General features: G+C 39.6%; 1 protein-coding gene across 2 annotated transcripts in view; it reads right to left on the bottom strand.

Annotated features, from left to right (window-relative positions):
* Positions 1 to 952: 952 nt before the first annotated feature.
* Positions 953 to 16,035, bottom strand: part of LOC128653621 (uncharacterized) — a 90,102-nt gene continuing 75,019 nt past the window's right edge. For both annotated transcript variants that reach the window (XM_053707013.1, XM_053707012.1), the window contains exons 12-15: positions 6,096 to 6,185; positions 5,642 to 5,850; positions 5,260 to 5,466; positions 953 to 1,672 (exon numbers count right to left, since the gene is read on the bottom strand). In XM_053707013.1, the coding sequence (XP_053562988.1) occupies positions 1,385 to 1,672; positions 5,260 to 5,466; positions 5,642 to 5,850; positions 6,096 to 6,185 (794 nt within the window). In that variant the 3' untranslated portion in view covers positions 953 to 1,384. The remainder of the gene's footprint in view (positions 1,673 to 5,259; positions 5,467 to 5,641; positions 5,851 to 6,095; positions 6,186 to 16,035) is intronic.

Here is a 16,035-nt window from a genome sequence, read left to right as displayed (position 1 = left end):
GTTCCTTCAGCAAGGAATAACAGGATAATAAAGCAAATTTGATAATAGAAGTAAATTGAAAAGTTGTTTAAAATTGTATGTTCTATCCAAATCATGAAAGAAAATTTGGGGGTTGCCTGTCTCTTTAAAGGGACAGTCTAGTAAAAAATAAACTTTCATGATTCAGATAGGGCATTTAATTTTAAACAACTTTCTAATTTACTTTTAGCATCAATTTTGCTTTGTTCTCTTGGTATTCTTAGTTGAAAGCTAAACCTAGGTAGGCTCATATGCTAATTTCTTAGCCCGTGAAGGCCACCTCTTATCTGAATGCATTTTGACATTTAGAGGGCGTTTGCTCATGTATGCCATATAGATAACAGTGTGCTCACGCCCATGGAGTAACCTAGGAGTTAGCACTGGTCTGTCAAAAGAACTGAAATAAGGGGGTAGTCTGCAAAGGGTTAGATACAAGGTAATCACAGAGGTAAAAAGTATTAATATAACTGTGTTGGTTATGCAAAACTGGGGAATGACAAAGGGATTATCTATTTTTTTAAACAATAAAAATTCTGATGTAGACTGTCCCTTTAACTAAACATTTTGTATAAAAATCTCAAGGTATTTACTGTCCCTTTAACTAATGACAGTTTACATTTTTAATGAAAGTAAAGTTAAAGTATAAATGCACAGTGGTTAATAAGGACTCATTAAGTGTGAAAGCAAAATGTAGGTTTACTAAGCACTGAAACATCTGCTTTTTTCAGTTTAAAATAAATAAATAAAAAACAAAAAAAGCCCAAACAAAAACAAAAAGTTGCAATACATTTAAAGTTCATACTTTCCCTCTTTCATATCCCTTCAAAACAGATTTGTTTACCTGCTTTCTGCTGCTTTCTTTATGCTCATTATTATATTGAGGAAATAAGAAAGAAAATGTGCATGAAATTAAGTAATTCTATTCACACAAAAAAATGGTTGAATATGTAAACAAATTTATTTTCAAAGAAAACTCTTTAGCTGCAAATGCTCTTTTTTTATATCTATAACAAAAAAAGCTTTCTGGTCTTTGGCATCAGCCACCTCCGTTTTACATTGTTGCATTCTTGTAATATCAGTGCAGTATAAGGGGTTTATGCTGCTGTAATATCGCCACCTAGTGGAGAGATGTTTAACTGCTTGCACTGCCCTTTTAAAAGAATATTCATACATATGTTTTCTTTTATAGTTGCATTGTATACATAAGCAATGAAGCATTGTATTTCATTCCATTGCATAAAAATAGTTTAAAAATGGTTTGCAATTTTCTCAGGGCACCCCACGCATACACATCATGTAAAGGTTTCTGATTTATTTTACTTAATGTAATATTTTATGGGAATTAGATTTTGAAATGAATGTCCCTTTAACACGTATAGAGTGGCCGTGCTGCACCATTTACAGTAAAACTGGCTTGTAGGATATTAGATTGGGCTTTTGTCTCTTGGAAAGGTTGTTGGCCGCCAACATACAAAGAGAAGTTCCCTGGTTCAAGCAGCCACTGGTCAGTCCACACTGCTCGCTGCTTTGGTAGAACTAAAAATACAATCTTCATAGCACTGCCAACATGGACATTAATCCGCTGAACGCCCACTAGCTGCCAACGTGGAACAGGCACAGATGCACCATGCCAGCTCATATACAGCTGTACCACCTGGGAATAGAGCACACAAGTTACTATACTGATCCATGGAAACAGCAATCATTGTTTATAAACTTTTATCTGCTTTATCTGCTATACTTTATGTATTATTTTAGAAGACTGTTTGCCAGGACTGTAAAACTTAATTCCACTATTATATAGTTTATATAAAATACCACTTTTCTGCTCACTTTGGGCCAGATTACAAGTGGAGTATTATTTAATGCTCATGCACAATCGTTAACTGGGCTAGAAGTGGGCTTTTGGCTGTTCTCTTATGAGTTAAAAGTAAATTGCATTCATTCACGCACTAACCTGATGCACGTAAAAAGCTAAACTTAAAATTTTGCGTGCCCGACAACACATTCCCCATAGAAGTCAAACTTGAACCCATATTTTCAAGTGTGCTAATCTGACAGGAAAATATGAATATTTCACATTCCAATGTTCTTTACATAGAAGAATATGTTCTATTTATTCATAAATACATATATATATATATATATATATATATATATATATATATATATATAATTTTTTTGCACAAATATATATTTATACACACATATATATATATCATTTTTTATAATTATGTATAGATATATATATATATATATATATATATATATATATGAATATACATTTAAAAATACATAGGACATATTCTGTTATGTGCAGAACATTGGAATGTGAAATATTTACAGTAAATACATAAAAATGCTTTCATCTACTTGACTACAAAGGGCTCCAATGCACTTCTATATATGTATACATATTTATTTATGTGTTTATATGTCTGTAAATACATATATACACATAAATATATAAATGCATATGTACACACATATAAATATGCGTACATACTGTACATACATATACATATTTAGAGATGTATGTATGTATCTCTGTGTTAAAGCCCTTTGCCTGCTTGCGACTTCATATCTTTGAGCCTTTATAACTTGTGTGCAATCTAAAAAAAAACAATTTTTATTAGTGTTATTATGAGTGTAAATGTACTTTATAATGTACAGTATATCTGGTGTGCTTTGTGGCACTTTTTTGTTTCACAAACCAGTGAACCAGACCTCTCAGGACGCAGTAATATTTCTAGTGTAAACTGCAATTGTGCTCAAGCAATCGCGTTTACTTTCAACTTGTAATACCAGCAGAAAACCCGATGCACGCAAACACTTGCCGTAAACCCCTTATCGCTTGGGCGTATTTTTTAACGTGGCACTCATAATCTGGCCCTTTATATTTTAACTGTCATAATAATTTATCAACATAACTTTATTATGGGACATGAAATTCCAATTGCAACATTACATCATTCTCTTGACAGCCTTTACTCAAGAGTATATCTATCTAGAATGATATGCTCAGGAGAGTGCATGTGTCTTACATACTTTATAGCAGCAGTGTTTTCAACATTGCTTGTCACAATGTTTTACATTGTAGCAAACACTGCTGTTATATAGTGTTTGATACATGTGCACTTTCAACACAGGATACCAAGTAAATTGTATTTTTTTTTTAAATTGCATGCTCTATGTAAATCATGAAAGTTTATTTTTCAGTAACATGTCCATTTAAGTATTATTAAATATAGTGACTGTGGAATGTCAGGTTGTTGAGGGACATTGAAGTTAAAATTGACATGCTCGATTACATTTATTAACTTGTTGTAAAGCCATAACAATGAAATAATGACTGCTGATTCTGCTAAGTATAGAACCACCACTTACTGCCTACTGTATCCATCTTTTTTTCCCTTAAAACACCAAGCAACATGCATGGTGCACTTCCCTAGACAAAATGTCTATTATAGATCTGCAGATGTCCGAATATTCCTGTCAGGAAAGGCAACTAATCCCACAGGAGGAAATAAATGTCATACTAATATGTGAGGATATGAGAGAAGATAATGGTGACGCTACAGCTCAGAGGAAAAAATATAATGCAGGTCTCACTCCTTAAAGGGAAGTTCTAAAGCAGAAAAAAACATGCTCTAATTTGTTAAACCAGGTCTTTTTTGCATTACTGACGCTAGTTAACTATGCAGTAGATCATAATTTGTTGTTTGACCATTACTAGCATGTTAATGGCCTCATGAAGTAACATTATAATATAATCTTGTCCGATCTGAGATGCCTCTTTCCTAGTGTAAATAATTGCAACTTGTCCAGCCTTTTTTCATAATACAAATCTTCCTTTCCCCTTATCAGTTTTGTCACCTTCATCTGCACTTTTTCCATGTCTATAATATCCTTCAAAAAAAACTGGTGCCCACAAATGTTAGCTGGTGAAAAGTTTGACTCATGCTCCTAACTTGAAAGACAGGGGTGTACCTTCAGGGGTCTCAATTGAGAGTGGGTCCTCACCTCTAAGGGGCCTATTTAACTCTACAATTCATAGTGGCATTGCAACAGGTGGGCCTAATGGGTACCAGGCTTCACCTGCATAATGTCTGAAACATATTTTTATGGAATACTAGAAAACAGGGCTCACAGTGTTAGGAAAGTGTTTGTATTTGCAATTTTTAAAGATGGTGACAGGGTTTCTAATATGGTCACCACAGTGTAGCTATAGATATAAACCTGCCATCACATTTGTACAGGAAATGCATATCCTTTCGCACAGACTAACCAAAGGTGGAAGGGTAACTCATGGTCTTAAAGAACCAGCTCATCTTGCTCCTATGTGGCTACTGGATCAGCTTCTGCTGATTGTAAACAGTCAATCAGCAGCCTGTACAGAGATCCAATGAGTTCTAGTAATGCCCCTGTTGAGAGGTACATACACTAGCAAGGCACAGCTACAGCCTTAATAACTGTCTGCTAAAAGTCTTGTAATACTTTCTGACAAAGGGGCCGATTTATCAGTGTCTGACAAAAGGGGCCGATTTATCATTGTCTGACAAAAGGGGCCGATTTATCATTGTCTGACAAAGGGGCCGATTTATCAGTGTCTGACAAAGGGGCCGATTTATCAGTGTCTGACAAAGGGGCCGATTTATCAGTGTCTGACAAAGGGGCCGATTTATCAGTGGCATACGAGTTAAGGAGCAGCGGTCTTAAGACCACTGCTTCTTAACTCCTGTTTCCGGTGAGCCAAGCAGCAGCATTAGGGGCCATTCGGCCCTTAATAAATCTGCCCCTATGACTTGTAATAGATGGCTATAAAGACTATTCTATAACAATACATATTGAAAGGTGGAAACATTACATATGATGCTTTTATGGATATGTTTTTAAAAACTGTGAGCTTTTATATTCAGGTTGTGATGATATATTAAAACGTTGATTTATATCTAATATTGAGTTAATGTTATACACTATTTTAAAAGGTTTCGTTTTTTAATTACTCACGTTCTTCACTCAACACATTGTTTGAGACATAATAATGCTTAAATAAATTAATGTATGAATTCCCAGAACTAAGGATTTATCTTCTCTAAGTAGAAGAGTGCAGCCCCATTCTTTTTGTTCTATTCTATGTACTTGTATTAGAGTTAATTCTATTAGACAGTGCTTTTCTAGCCTAGGCCATAGTGTAGAAGTTATTAGGATTGCTCTATTACTAGAAAGCACAATACTCACCTCCTCTCCTGTCCTAGAGCCGGAATTGTGCACCTGCACTGACAAATGTAAGTTGTCACATATTGACAGGGAGCTGTGTGACACTTCCAGGTCACTATACTGAAATGTGGTATAGGAAAGACCATAGCCAAAGGGGTACAGGGGCACCTGGTTGCCATAGTAACGATATGTTCTTCCCTGCATAGTATAATTTTCCATGTTGGGCACCTTTGAGAATAGAAACCATGAAATGTATGCTTATTCTAATTTTTTATTTAAAATTTACTTTCCTTAAAATAAAATCCATCATCATTTTAGAAATAAAAATAATTTACCAATAAAAGTCTGGTTTATTTTATCCCCAGAAATGCTGGTGGTAACATTTTGCAAAGCATTATCCTACCTGGTCCATTCCAGCTGGCCATGTTGAAGGAAGTCTTCCTGCAGGGCTGATGCCCCCTTGACCTGTTAGGGTTAAAGCAATGGCGATCCCAGCAGCCTGGGCAGGAAAGAAGCATTCCAATATGGCATGAACCCCATCACTGCTTTTTGCCCAAGTAACATCCAGTGGTCCAGCATTAAATAGCAGCAGTATAATAGGGCGTCCTGCAGCTGTGGGATTGCACGGTAACAATGACTTTTCTTATGTATTAAATATTAGTTACATAAACATATATGCAATATATAAACCACTTGCAATGTGCTGCCATATTATACTGATCAAGCACTGCCCAAAAAAATATAAAAAGACCTCAAGAGTCAATAAGCCAGAGCTCAAGAATATTCCTGCTCAAGTACAGGTGAGTAAATCAGTTACTGAGCCACTGATTTCAATGTCTAGTTGACATCTGACTTACCTGAACTTACAGCATCTTTCAGGAGGTCAATCTGGTGGCCCGGCAAGGAGAGGTCACTCCTGTCTTTACCTTCAGTCTCTATGGTTATACCTGGTAAAAATGTGCTATATATTACATACAGTAACAGTCCCAGTAACAATAACAATCAAGTAGTAAATCAGGTACACAGGGAAACTCACATTGTAACAATAATAGAAAAAAATAGAATAAGAGAAAAAGAGTAACATACAGCAATACTTACACAGAGTAATAATTTTGCATAGTAACATTATTCATAAACAGTACCTTTCAACAAATGTACATATTATCAATCAAAGCATTCAGTTACATACTATGTTGTAGATTACCTGCTGGGGCAGATGTATATACAGGTGTACTTCAGAGATATTGCAGGTTTGGTTCCAGACCACCACAATAAAGTGAATATAGCAATAATGTGAATCATACAATATTTTTTGTTTCCCAATGCATATAAAAGTTATATTTACACTATACAGTAGTCTATTAAGTGTGCAAAGCATTACATACCATAATTAAAATGTACTAATATGCTAAAAAAAATCATCAGTTATGCCTTCAGTAATTCAATATTTTTGCTGGTGTTGTGCATATATATGTGTATTCATGTGTAATTATGTGCATATATGTGTATATATGTGTATATATGTGCATATATGTGTATATATGTGTATATATGTGTATATATGTGTATATATGTGCATATATGTGCATATATGTGCATATATGTGTATTTATGTATATATATATGTGTATTCATGTGTATGTATGTGTATATATATATGTGTATTCATGTGTATTTATGTATATATGTGTATTCATGTGTATTCATGTGTATTTATGTGTTTGTGTGTATATATGTGTATTCATGTGTATTTATGTGTTTGTGTGTATATATGTGTATTCATGTGTATTCATGTGTATTTATGTGTATTCATATGTGTATATATATGTGTGTATATATATATATATATATATATATATATATATATATATATATATATATATATATATATATATGTATATGTTTAAAAAATGGCGATGACAGACTTGATCAACACAGGGTTGCCAGAAACCTTCAATTTGTAAAAAGACCAATATCTGTGAAGCGCAAAACAATGACCAATTCCTATTCAAACCAGTAGTGTCACCATCATAATGTGCTTGCAGAATTGCTAGCGCACTAAGCTCTATCTGATTAATGTAACTGTAGCACAACATACAGGGCAATAGAGGTGAACAGTAAAATGTCAACATTTGAACTGTTCAGGCAGTTGTCCCTAGGGTGATGCCAACTATGGTTAATGCCAGTCTGAGCTGAGTAAGGAGAGAGTCCTGAAGCGAACAGTACTTTTAGAGAAATCACTTCAAGATTTAATTTACCTGTTCGCTGCATCAGTGTTACATTCAGCAATATTATGACAAAGAAATGATCATCATGTATTCCTCAAAGCATTTTTATTAAAATGCTGCTATATATGTAAAAACAGCCATGAAATTAAACACTTGCTCTGTCACTAAAGCTTCATGCTAGCAAAAAGGACTATTTTAATTGGACAGTAAACACCTTGAGAATTTTATTTAAAGTGTTTAGTTATGTGCAATGAAACAACTTTGCAATGCATTTTCATTATTTATTTAGTCACATTTTCATGTAATTTAGCTCTGAAAATTGAGCAATTTCTAATTCTCAGAACTTGAAATGTACCTTGCTGATCATTTAAGGCTAACCCTGCTACATATATGTCCCTAATTGGAGTTATCAGCTAAAACAATTTACTTTATACTAACTTTATGACATTGGCTAGCCTTGTTGTCTGAGGCGCAAAGACCAGATTGGCTCCTCCAAATAAGGCAAATGTTGGGTGGAGTTTGGCTATTGAAAAATAATTGTAGAAAAAAAGATGTTAATTTTATTTTAAATAAATTAAGACTTGGCTGATATGTTATTTTATAGCAACACAGCAGAAATGTCTTGTAATTACAAGGTGTTTACTGTCCCTTTAAATATTCAAGCTTCTGCTACCCGTTTACCTTTTTTATCTTAAAGCTACAAACAAAGACGTTGTAATCACAAGACTTTGCTTCTAGTTAAACAATAAACTAACATACTAACCAAGAGTAACAACACTCTGAATACATTAGCACATTCTTTGTGGCAATTTTCAAAATCCAAACTCTCCCCACTACTTACTTTATTTAGATGGGCCAATCTGGACTCTGGTTAAATTACAGGCAAAAGAAAAAAAAAAGAAAATTGTTTTTTTTTTTACACACATAATTTAATATTTTTTTATTACACTCTCTGTCACGGATACCGGGCTGCAAGGGTTAAACCCCTACCCCCTACAACCTCACCCCTGTTGTTTCTCAGTGGTTTTGGGCTCCTCAGAGCAACCACAATCTCTGGGAGCTTTTCGTTGGCTTGTTTTTGTTAAGAGAAGAGATGGTCTATGACCGGGAAAACACTCCTAGGCTGGCCAGGCTCCTGGAACTCCCAGTCGGCCGCCTCACAACGGATATAAGCCTAACCCCTCTCAGGCTGGCCGGGCTCCTGGAACTCCCAGTCGGCCACAGGACAGCAGGACACCCGCTAACTTTACCCCTGGTTGCTCCAGCAGCCCTTTGCCCCAGAGTTGTGCTCTTTTGGGGATTGGTAGCGAGGACAAGAGCTGGGGGAATTATCGGAGGGGAGCTCCTTAGGGAACCAGGGGTTTTGGACACCCCTAACCCCATAACTTCAACGGACTGTAACTCCGGTCCCCAGTAACAAATCATGCTGATTTTTGTACTGTGGCATCTGGGAACCGAGAGCTTTAAAATGACACTCTGGAAGTGCCGCTGCTCCACCGGGATCACCCCGAAACCTCCACCCCTAGGCATTGGGATTCTGTGGTACTGTGGCTGCTATGGAGGTGCCGGTCAGTCTGGAGGGTCGGGAATGGCGGGAAAATTGTGGGATTGTCCTTTGTCTTATCAAGATGAGATGTGTGTATAAAAGGAGTATGTGTTTTCAATAAAATCAGTTCCTGTTTCACCTGAATGCTAGTATGTCTAGTTATTTGGGTGGCCTCCTGCTAAAATCACTTTCCTGGGCTACATAGCAGCCTGTTCTTGGCAGAGGAAGGACCCTCTGGCAGAGCTACCTAGTCTGGGTAGCCGGAGTCTGCCACAGGGTGGGACCCTGAATACTGGTGCTGTCGGGCATCAGGGGTGGCTACAGGCTGTGGTCACTTGCCAGCAACATAGCTGCAGTTGGCAGGGAGGAAGCAGGACCCATTTGGCGGAGCTACCCAGTTGGGGTAGCCGGAGTATCCGTCACATTGGCTGGCAGCGGTGGGATCTGCTTCTTCCACATAATTCCTGCTGACAGAGGAGAAGGGGGCCACAGTAGCCGGTAACTAAGGAAGTCGAATTTCTAAGGAGAGTACAGGACGCGCTGGGACCTCTGGTGGGAGGCTCTTCAACAGGAGCGGGACAATGGAAAGGTCCTCCCCATGAATGACACAAGGTTCCGGGTTCGGCGGACCGTGAGAGTGCCTTTCCTGGGAAAACAGCCAAAGAAGGAATGGCTAGCTGTTCTACATAGACTGATCCAGAAAGAGATGTAGGTGGAGAATGGCTATCGGGCCCTCCAATGGCTCGCTATGCAAGCACAGCGATGGCTGGAGGATGACTCCCTTACAGAGGGCTTTGGCAGCCCTGGATTACTGTTTGCAAAAAGGAGAGAGGACCCACAGTTTGGGAGCGAGACGGACCAGGATCTGGAGGATCTCTCTGTGCTCCAAGAGGAACTGCTAGATCTCTTGGAGGAAACCTGTCTGCTAGACTAACTGGATTTTATAGTTGACCAGAAAGAGGCACTGGTCAAAGAATACAAGAGGCTGCTAGATCTCGTTGAGCAGTGTGCCAAGGGTATACAGATCTGGGGTGCAGCCCTCTGGGATTCATGGAGCTCGACCATGGAGGAGGGGCAACCAAGAAAAAGGGAACCAGGGCTGCTGGATCTTGATCAGCAGTCTGGCTTCGAGCTTATGGTCTTGGACCAGGGGGCCACTCTAGCAGAAGCGATGGCAACAGGGCAGAGAGCCGCCGGCCTCTGCCCAGCCCCTGCAGCAGCTCTGGTAAACCAGGGAGAGGAGGTAGTCATCCTCCCTCCCCTTACACAAAACCCCTTGCAGGGAGAAACGGATGCTGATAACTCTCCCCAGCAGCAGAACCCCTTCCAGGGAGAGGAGACAGTCGGTCTCTCTCCCCAGTGGCAGAGCCAGGTACAGGGAGAGGAGACAATCGGTCTCTCTCCCCAGCGGCAGAGCCATCCCCTGGGAGTGGAGGTAGTCATCCTCCCTCCCCTTACACAGAACCCCTTGCAGGGAGAGACGGATGTTGATAACTCTCCCCAGCGGCAGAACCCCTTCCCGGGGGAGGAGACAGTCAGTCTCCCTCCCCAACAGAAGAGCAGTTTCCCATGGAGTGGAGGTTGCAGACCTCCCTCCCCAGCGGTAGATCTTCTCGGGAGAAGAGACAGACAGTCTCTCCCCTCAGTAGCTTGGCAGGGTCTCTACACTTTTCTCGTCCCAGAGTATTTCTCACAGGGGGGTACCCGCTCATGCAGTTGGTGCCACAAGTTTGGGCACCCGAGTTTTGCCTGCCCCACCAAGGAGCAACTTCCACCTACAGCCGGGAAACCGGCAATGGCTTTGTTGGATACCCGCCCCTGCATTTGGTGCCACCAGTTTGGGCACCCGAGTCTTGCCTGCCCCACCAAGGAGCAACCTCAACCTACAGTCTGGGGTGGGGATACAGCCAGGAAACCGGCACTGGCTTTGTTTGTGGGTGGGTCAGCCGGTACTAAACAGAGTGTCACAGAGAGAGAGTCAGTGTGGCCATGGAACTTAAGGACACTGGAACTTGTGGGAGAGCAATTGTTTGGGAGCCGGCCTTAGCAAACTTGTTTGGGACATTGCATTATGTGACTATACCTGCGCCCAAGGCGCAGGGTATAAACGCCGACAGGAAACCCCCAGGATGCCCCAAGCTCAGGAGAGATGGGATCACCTCTCCCAGCAACCGAGAAGTGGAGGGCCACCGTCGGACAGCCCCAGGCCGACCCATTAAGGGTCTAGCCGGGTCTGCCGAACTGGAGGGGGGGAGATGTCACGGATACCAGGCTGCAAGGGTTAAACCCCTACCACCTACAACCTCACCCCTGTTGTTTCTCAGTGGTTTTGGGCTCCTCAGAGCAACCACAATCTCTGGGAGCTTTTTGTTGGCTTGTTTTTGTAAAAAAGAAGAGCTGGTCTATGACCGGGAAAACCCTCCTAGGCTGGCCGGGCTCCTGGAACTCCCAGTCGGCCGCCTCACAACGGACACCCGCCTAACCCCTCTCAGGCTGGCCGGGCTCCTGGAACTCCCGGTCGGCCACAGGAAAGCAGGACACCCGCTAACTTTACCCCTGGTGCCGCCGCTCCCCGGGATCACCCCGAAAACTCCATCCCTAGGCATTGGGATTCTGTGGGACTGTGGCTGCTATGGAGGTGCCGGTCAGTCTGGAGGGGTGGGAATGGCTTGAAAATTGTGGGATTGTCCTTTGTCTTATCAAGATGAGATGTGTGTGTTTTCAATAAAATCAGTTCCTGTTTCACCTGAATGCTAGTATGTCTAGTTATTTGGGTGGCCTCCTGCTAAAATCACTTTCCTTGGCTACATAGCAGCCTGTTCCAGGCAGAGGAAGGACCCTCTGGCAGAGCTACCTAGTCTAGGTAGCTGGAGTCTGCCACAGGGTGGGACCCTGAATACTGGTGCTGTCGGGCATCATGGGTGGTTACAGGCTGTGGTCACTTGCCAGCTACATAGCTGCAGTCGGCAGGGAGGAAGCAGGACCCATTTGGTGGAGCTACCCTGTCGGTGTAGCCGGGGTAGCCGTCACACTCCCAAAGTGTTTTTTGTCCCTGCCTTAGCATCTACTCTAATCTGCTTGTCTTGGAATACCTTCCAGCCATAGTTCACAGCACCTGATTGGCTGCTTGGAACTCATGCAGCAGCAGACTTCTTGACAAACAACCTTAACAGCCATCTTGGAAACTGTTAGACTGATATTTTAGAAGTAAAGACCACTGTCCTCTTTTCCCTCTAAAGGGGTATGGTAATAATGATAATAATAATAATAATAATATCATCATCATCATCAACAACTAGCAGCCCTATGCACCTCATAAGGACATATTTAGTCTCATCCTGTCAGCCAAATGTTCAGTGTTTGTTCTATATACTCAGTCAGCATGTTCTAGGAAGAAAAATACTAGTAGAAACTGACTTTTCCCCATCTAAGGTAACTGAAGAAAATCAGCAATACATAAAGCACTTGGAGCCTGATGATTAAATGCTCTCAGCTCATGTGAGATGATCTAAAATGATCCCCAGCCCTGCGAGATCCCTAGTGGAATTTTTAAAAGGCAGATTTTGCTATACTTCTCCAAGGGATGTTTGCTATATTTCTGTATGTGTACGTTCTGCTGCATTTACACTTTGTGCTTTTTAGTATCACTTTACACTTCAGATTAAAGATTATTACATTTAAACTTTGCACTTTTTATTTTGTATTTTATTTTGTATACAGCAGTGTATTTAGGGTTGTGATTTTACAAATTCTGATTATGCCTTCATAGTTTCTGTGTAACTTAAAAAAATTAGGATCATGCTTTGTATATTTATGTGTATCTTTTACAAATTACATTACATTTTGCCAAACTGTCAGCTTCAGTTTCTCAGAAAGCTTCATTACTTTCTATGAGCCATATAATCAAACATTCTCTATTGGAGGAAGATTATAGTGTAGACTTCACAAGAGCAGAACTCACTGAATTTTCTAATAAAAGGGGCGGAACCTTAAAGTCCCAGAAAGATGCCTTCCATAGAAGGTAATGAAGCTCTCTGGAATATAAAATTCACATAGGAGAGAGAAGGTAACTGGAGAACACCTGGGGCTGATATACATGCTCAGTTTGCATCAATTGCAAATTAAACTGAAGTGTTTTCACAACAAATTAGCTTGCTTTTGTCTATATTTTAGTATATATTACTTTTCTGTTAGTTAAAATAAGTGTATTGTGAATTTTGAGCAAACTTTACCTGCATACAGCTAGTGAGATAAATCAGTGAGACCAGCTTGTTTAAAACGCTTACATCAGTTCACAAGACTTGTGAGAGCTTCACACATACCCTGAGAACTCCACTGTTCAGCCCAGGGAACGGCCATGACCCTCCCACTTTCTGAAACTCTCAGTTTAAAGGGACACTGAACTTAATTTTTTTCTTTTGTGATTCAGATAGTGCATGACATTTTAAGCAACTTTCTAATTTACTCCTATTATAAAATGTTCTTTATTCTCTTGGTATCTTTATTTGAAATGCAAGAATCTAAGTTTAGATGCCGGCCCATTTTTGGTGAACAACCTAGGTTGTCCTTGCTGATTGGTGGATAAATTCATCCACCAATCAAAAACTGCTGTCCAGAGTTCTGAACCAAGAAAAAAGCTTAGATGCCTTATTTTTCATATAAAGATAGCAAGAGAACGAAGAAAATTGATAATAGAAGTAAACTAGAAAGTTGCTTAAAATTGCATGCTCTATCTGAATCACAAAAGAAATTTTTTGGGTTCAGTGTCCCTTTAAGTTTACAATGGATCAAAAACAAAGTGCAATGTAATTTGTAAAAGACACAGAAATATACAAAAGTATGATCCTACTTTGTTAAAGTAAAATAGAAACTTTCAAAACATAATCAGAATTTGTAAAATCACTGTTAAATCTAAATATAAAATATAAAAGAGAAAGAGCAAAACGTAAAATGCCATTATACTGAAAATACTCAATCTGAAATGTACACTAATATAAAATGCAATGCACAAAGTGTAAGTATAACAAAACTCTCATATCATGCAGTGCTATATTGCACTGGGCTTGTCTCTGCTTCACATACATAAATGAGAGAGATCTTGCGGTGCTGGAGAGTTCCGCCCTTTTTCTTTTGAGCATTCGGTGTGAAGTCTGAACTACAATTTCTCTCCCAGCTGGAGAATCTTTGATCATCAGGGCCTTAGTGTGAAGAGGATAAGGCAGCGGGCCATTTTTATGCACAAAAATCATCATTATTCATAAATTATTTTAGTGGCTCGGTCCATTACCAAATATTGACATATAAACTACTTCAGAGCTATGTGCATACGGTATGTCAGCTAGATAGACATTCCCACTATTACCCAGTAACACGTAAAGGGATAATAAAGGTGTCATTTTAAATGGACAACTGTGCAACTGAAATGTGAGTAGATGATAAATAAACTGCAAACAAAATAGAGCAATTTATTGTTCATTAGACTGAGCCGTTAATATCTGTAAATGAGAAATCAGTTGGCCTCCGATTCTTGTCTGTTGTGAAGATCTGTCTCTGTTTTCACTGCTTGTTGAATAATGTAGTGACATCTAGTGGCTAAATTTCAAAACTTGATATATTTGTTTTTCATCCTTTCTCACTGGGCCAGATTCTATAAAAGGTCTCTGGTAGGGTTGCCAGGTTTCCAGCATTCAACCGGACAGTACAGTATTTTAGCAAGCTGTCCAGTAAAATCTTCACAAAAATACTGAAAAAACTTAAATGCCCAGTTTTTTAAAGTCCATAAGTGTTTACTGTACAATTCCCCCTATTGCTCAATGCATTACAAATTTGGAGCAGGAAAAAAGTGAGGGGTATTCAAGGGGCTCTAATCTCTACTGTTTACATGTGTTACTGGCAACCAAAGAGGTACAATTATTGAGTTGTATGTTACTGGTAGCCAAGGGGTACAATGACTGCCTAGTTGTAAAAAAAGTAAATTTATGCTTACCTGATAAATTAATTTCTTCTACGATATGACGAGTCCACGGATTTCATCCTTACTTGTGGGATTTATCCTCCTGCTAACAGGAAGTGGCAAAGAGCACCACAGCAGAGCTGTATATATAGCTCCTCCCTTCCCTCCACCTCCAGTCATTCGACCGAAGTTAGGAAGAGAAAGGAAAAGCCAAAGGTGCAGAGGTGACTGAAGTTTGTAAAAAATAGAATATAATCTAAATCTGTCTTAAAAAGGACAGGGTGGGCCGTGGACTCGTCATATCGTAGAAGAAATTAATTTATCAGGTAAGCATAAATTTACTTTTCTTCTACAAGATATGACGAGTCCACGGATTTCATCCTTACTTGTGGGATACAATACCAAAGCTACAGGACACGGATGAAAGGGAGGGACAAGACAGGAACCTAAACAGAAGGCACCACTGCGTGAAGAACCTTTCTCCCAAAACCAGCCTCAGAAGAAGCAAAAGTATCAAATTTATAAAATTTGGAAAAAGTGTGAAGACGACCAAGTCGCAGCCTTGCAAATCTGTTCAACAGAAGCATCGTTTTTAAATGCCCATGAGGAAGCCACAGCTCTAGTAGAATGATCCGTATTTCTTTCAGGAGGCTGCTGTCCAGCAGTCTCATATGCCAGACGGATGATACTCTTCAGCCAAAAAGAAAGAGAGGTAGCCGTAGCTTTCTGACCCCTACGCTTTCCAGAAAAAACAATGAATAATGAAGATGATTGACGGAAATCCTTAGTCGCCTGCAAGTAAAACTTCAGGGCACGGACCACGTCCAGGTTATGCAACATATGCTCCTTTTTAGAAGAAGGGTTAGGACATAATGAAGGAACAACGATTTCCTGATTAATATTCTTATTAGAAACAACCTTAGGAAGGAACCCAGGTTTGGTACGTAAAACCACCTTATCAGAATGGAAGATAAGATAAGGCGAATCACATTGTAACGCTGAAAGCTCAGAAACTCTACGAGCAGAAGAAATAGCAACCAAAAACAAAACTTTCCAAGATAACAACTTAA

The sequence above is a fragment of the Bombina bombina genome, chromosome 3, assembly GCF_027579735.1.
Source record: "Bombina bombina isolate aBomBom1 chromosome 3, aBomBom1.pri, whole genome shotgun sequence".
NCBI classification, from domain to species: domain Eukaryota; kingdom Metazoa; phylum Chordata; class Amphibia; order Anura; family Bombinatoridae; genus Bombina; species Bombina bombina.
Note: the sequence above shows the minus strand (reverse complement) of the source record. Positions and strands in the feature narration are given on the sequence as shown.